This window comes from Aphis gossypii, unplaced genomic scaffold (genome assembly GCF_020184175.1).
Source record: "Aphis gossypii isolate Hap1 unplaced genomic scaffold, ASM2018417v2 Contig00580, whole genome shotgun sequence".
In the NCBI taxonomy this organism is placed as follows: domain Eukaryota; kingdom Metazoa; phylum Arthropoda; class Insecta; order Hemiptera; family Aphididae; genus Aphis; species Aphis gossypii.
In genome coordinates this window covers 34756-39987 of record NW_026083175.1, presented here as the reverse complement: position 1 = coordinate 39987, position 5232 = coordinate 34756, and the positions used below count along the sequence as shown (strand labels likewise).

At 49.2% G+C, this 5232-nt stretch overlaps 1 protein-coding gene across 1 annotated transcript; it reads right to left on the bottom strand.

The window, feature by feature from the left end:
• Positions 1–698: 698 nt before the first annotated feature.
• Positions 699–4238, bottom strand: LOC126554700 (uncharacterized). Its single transcript, XM_050209747.1, has one exon. It carries the CDS (start codon positions 4236–4238, stop codon positions 699–701), a length of 3540 nt encoding a protein of 1179 aa, XP_050065704.1.
• Positions 4239–5232: the final 994 nt, after the last annotated feature.

Genomic DNA, 5232 nt, shown 5'->3' with positions numbered 1-5232 from the left:
GACACGGGAGCTTGGTAAGTCTGCCATCATTGGGTGGGGACTTTGGGCGAGAGTTCTCACGCAGATCGTACATTGACCAATGACACGACGGATCACCGCCCTCACCGATATTATCCAAAATTGTCTTGTGATCAATGACGTAATACTCGAGGTCCGGAGTGACATGTGACCAGGTGCCAATGGCGCGCAAGAAGTGTTGATAAGTGAGAGTCCTTAGCCAACAGAATAGGCTGTTTTTCGGCACTGGTTAGATTAGAACGCGTCAGACGACCTCCGACACGGATAACACCTCGTGCGTCGACGAAGGGCCGCAGACCAGCCAATGACCGTTGTGCAGGGCGGCCGCGCGCTAGATCCTCGTGGAGTTTGGACAACCAACGGACTTGAGACTGTTTAACTAAGACAGTGAGTGAGTCGTCAAGTTCCTTGCGAGTCAAATACTCTGAAGTGTATTTCTGTTTCCGGGCTCGGCCTGCGACGCAAATCAACCAGGCCACAACTCTGACCATGTTGTGGTATGAAGAAAAACGACTAAACCACTCTACCTCAGGCTCGATTTGGACAGACAGCGAAATGACTTTGATTTCCGGTAGCTGCTCCATAGGCACCGCTGCGACCGACATGTCCCAAGCTTCAACAGCCCTTGAGGAAAGCAGGACCCGACCAGTATAATACATGATTAACCAAGTCTGAGGGCATCAACCTCTGGATGCACAATCTGCCGGATTCTCAGCCGACCGGACGTAACCCCACTGGCAGGTTGGTACCAACTGACGGGCTAAATGCACTCGGTTCGAGACAAACACTTTGAAACACGTATGAGGGTTAACTAGCCATGATAGCACTATCTGAGAATCCGACCATGCAAAGATACCGTCGAAGCGGAGTCGGTCCCCAAAAACTGTTAGGAGGCGAGCCAACCAACGGGCCAGAAGCACGGCCGCACATAATTCCAATCTTGGGATCGTGCTAGTCTTCATGGGGGACATTTTGGTTTTGGAACCAAGGAGATGTACGGTGACCAGTCCTGAAGATGACGTTACTCGCAAATACGCTACCGCGGCATATCCTTGTTCCGACGCGTCACAAAATCCACATAAATGCACGTTGGACCTGGTGGTTGTCAATAGAAAACGCGGGATCTCGATTTTGGACAACACTGGAAGGTCGTTGAGCAACAGCTTCCAGGTAACACCTAGGTCATGTGGTAAAGGGTCATCCCATCCCAGTTCAGACTTCCAAATTAACTGCATAATATGTTTTGCATGAAAAATCACAGGAGCAAGGAATCCAATCGGGTCAAAGATCCTGGCGATAATAGATAACACGGATCGTTTGGTGACAACTGTTGTTAACGGATGGACATCAAAACCAAAAACGTCCTTGGTCGGATGCCAGCGCAAACCTAACACCTTGATCATACATCCTTCTTTCTCATCGAAGTTGATGACGTCGGAAATGCGATCAGCTTCCGCAATCTCTGACATTACGCGGGGTGAATTGCTCGACCACTTTTTCAGTTCAAGTGCAGAGCGCCCCAGCACGGCTATCAACTCGGACTGTACCTTCGATAGGAGCTCCTCGGTGTCGGCTCCGAGACAAATGTCGTCAACGTATGTCTGGTATCTCAGCCCGTCCCGGACCTCCGGAAAGTCCTGGCACTCATTATCAGCGATGTCCTTCAGTACGCGCAATGCCAGGAAGGGGGCGCAATTAACTCCGTACGTGACGGTGTTTAGCTCATATTCTTTTAGCTCCTCTACAGGTGAAAACCGCCAGAATATGTGTTGGAAGCGCCTATATTCCGGGCGTATGAGGATTTGCCGGTACATTTTACACACGTCGGCGGTGAAAACAAACTTATGAAGGCGAAAACGGGTCAAGATGTCCAGGATATCCAACTGCAATTTCGGCCCAGTGTGTAAGCATTGGTTTAGAGACAGTTGCGAATTGGCCTTGGCTGAGGCGTCAAATACCACTCGTATCTTGTTAGCCGCATTGAAGACCGGGTGGTGGGGTATGAAGTACGTCCCGGCATCAGCCGCAATATTCATGTGTCCCAACGACTCATATTCTGACATGAACTCCCTGTATGCAGCGTAGAGCACTTCATCGGCCTGGAGCTTCCGTTCCAGGTTCTGGAAACGACGTATGGCGATTTGGCGGGACCCCGGGAATGATTCATCACGATGACCGGGCCTGAACGGCATGGGCACCACAAATCGTCCATTAAGGTCACGATACCGCTCAGCGCTATAGACAGCTTCACATTGACCCTCATCATGGAATGTAGCCGGGGCTGTATCAGGTTCTTCCACTTGCCAAAATCGCTGAACCATGTCCTCAAGTGACACAGCAAGGGTGACAACAGAATGAGACTGATAAGTATCAGGTTCTGTCGTGGAAACGGGACCAATAACGATCCATCCGAATATTGACCCATACGCCGCAGGTAAGGAGGGGTCCAGTAAGACGCGTTTCCCATCCATAACTTGGGAGAATACGTCAGCTCCTAACAATAACTCAACTGGAGCCGGATTATCAAACCGCGGGTCGGCCAAGGCCAAGTGGCAAAACTTCTTCACCATTTCTGGCGGCAGCCGTTGCGAAGGCATTTCAGTTGTTATTCTAGGTAAAACCCACGCCTTTAGCTCTATGGGGTGCTCATCATTGTACCTAGGCGTAATAAGACAGTCAACCCTACCTTTGACTTGTAGAACCGCGACCCCGGACACGCCCGTCAACGGAGCAGTCCACTTATTACGCGTCAACCCCAACCGTTCGACACAGGGAACCGACATGATACTTATCTGCGATCCTGAGTCGATTAAGGCGCGTACCGGCTGCATGCATCCATACCGGTCACGCACGTGAACCACAGCGGTCCCCAGCAATATAGTAGGATGTTTCGATGAGCTAACGTGGCAGGCACTTGTCGAGGGGATGGGTTGTGAGTCCGTATCGATGTCCTTATGGAGTAGAGTATGGTGGCGACCATGGCAACGGGCACATGGCTTGGATACTCTGCATTTTGTCGACCAGTGGGTGGAGTTGAGACAACGGAAGCACAGTCGTTTATCACGTGCAGCTGACACGCGATCACTCACTGACATTTGGGCAAACGCGTTGCACGACGTAGTGACGTGATCTCCCGAACAAAACAAACACTTTGACGGAGCAGTACCCGTTGGTTTTGTGGTTATCATCGCCACCTTTGGCTTCCTGCCAACATGGGTTGACGACGTGGACTTAATATGGTACGGAGCTGACGGGGACACCCCAGAGCCTTTCGAGAAGTTCACGGCCTCTAAAAGGGTCACACGATCTTTGACGTAGCCAACCATATCCAGAATAGATGGAAAGTTGTGTTTGTTGGCTGCTTCGAAACCCTTCCTAGTGGAATATGGCAAACACCGAGAAGCTAAAGAAAACAATACGAATTCACCAAGGTTTGGAATACGCAACGTGTGTAACATCGCAACTTGATCGGAAAATAACGCAAGGAACTCCTTCAACCCGCCCAGGGACTCCTGAGGCTGTATTGGAGCTGACATTAACTTGTCGATAATCAGGGAAGCCAGCTGCCTAGGCTTATCAAACCGCTCGGCCAGCGTAGCCCAAGCGAGTTCGTATGTACCATTGGATACCGAAATAGAACTAATAGCACTTAGCGCGTCGCCACTAAGGCAGCCGAGCAAGTAGTAGAAACGGTCGCTGTCTGTTAATTCTTCATCCAGCACGACTAAATCAGTAAAGCGATCACGGAACGCCGGCCAACCACACACATCGCCACTGAACGATGGCAGCGGTATCTCTGGAAGCCGAGAGCGTCGGGAGGTGCGACCTGACTGGACTGAATGGCGTGATCCCGATAAACTACCATTCCCCTGGTTACTGGGTAGAGGCGAAAATTCTTCGACTATAGCGCGGGCATCAATGTACAACGCACGGATTTCTGTCTCCAACGTCGTAGAATATTCTGAAGCTAATTCTAAATCCAGCAAAGCGTTCAGAACGGCCTCATTATGTTGTACAAATGTATCCCAAAGAAAGTCTAAATCACTAGCTGCCGTTAACAATTTGGGTTTTAAATCTGGCTTATCTTTTACTCGAGACGCTAAGTCGGCTATCGCCTTCATACGATTGACCGTGCTCTCGCGATTTAGTAGGGCAACGGTCCTAGCCCTTTGTAACACCCGAAGCTCGCGCTCCAGCGCATTTTTCTCTGACCCAGGCATTTTAAATTAAATCTCCGAGGATGACAGAAAAAGATTCAATTGGACACTAAATGCAAGATGCACGACACCCTACAACAATATCAATACCAATACAACTTCCTGATATATTATCTATTATGTTATATCCCATAGACCTAACACAATACCGCGTACCTAACGCGTAATACCTGTTGAACACAATACACCACAAATAATATCCAATCACAGCAATTAAATTATATTGACCGTTTGAGCAGCACTGTGGCTTAAGATCACAACAGTGTCACACCCGACCAACAACTGAGTATACCCTTAATAACTTCACCCAGGAACGCTAACAAACTTTAATTGTGTCAAAACCACGCTCTGCTACCAATGTTTTGGCACCGTCGGGTTCCTACGGAACCGGCGGTCAGCCTAGCGATGTCCGGGTGACGAGGATTAAGGAGAAATAAGTTTCAGAACAAAGTTAAGTGGTAATAATGGTATAATAATAATAAGTCGTGACTTAGGTGTAGGTAAAAGGTATATAATATTAGTTGCCCGGCGGAGACGTCTCTCCGCGTCGGCTTACACCAACAAAAAAAATGGAATCAATAATAGTACATAAGACCGTCGGTCATAGAGACGGGATAGAATAATAATGACAACGACGTATAAAATAATAATAACACAAATGATAATAAGAGCAACGATACCCGATGACGAGACAGTAGAGTCGCGGAGATAGTGGCGGCCGATGACCTTGACCGATAGCCGGTCTATTTGAGTCGGTCCGACGGCGACGGCAACTGCGTGTACACGCGTATGGCTTCGGTTCGCGGCGGCGGCGGCGATCAGACCGTTTACGTATAATATAATATTGTTCACTGCGACCGGCTTCAACCCACGACGAGCTCGGACGCGACATACAACCGTTTAGAGCCTCAGAGCTTAGACGGACACCCAGAAGCGGCACTGTGTGCGGCGTTGCGGTAGCATACAATAAAAACCAATAAAACAATACAATAAGGAG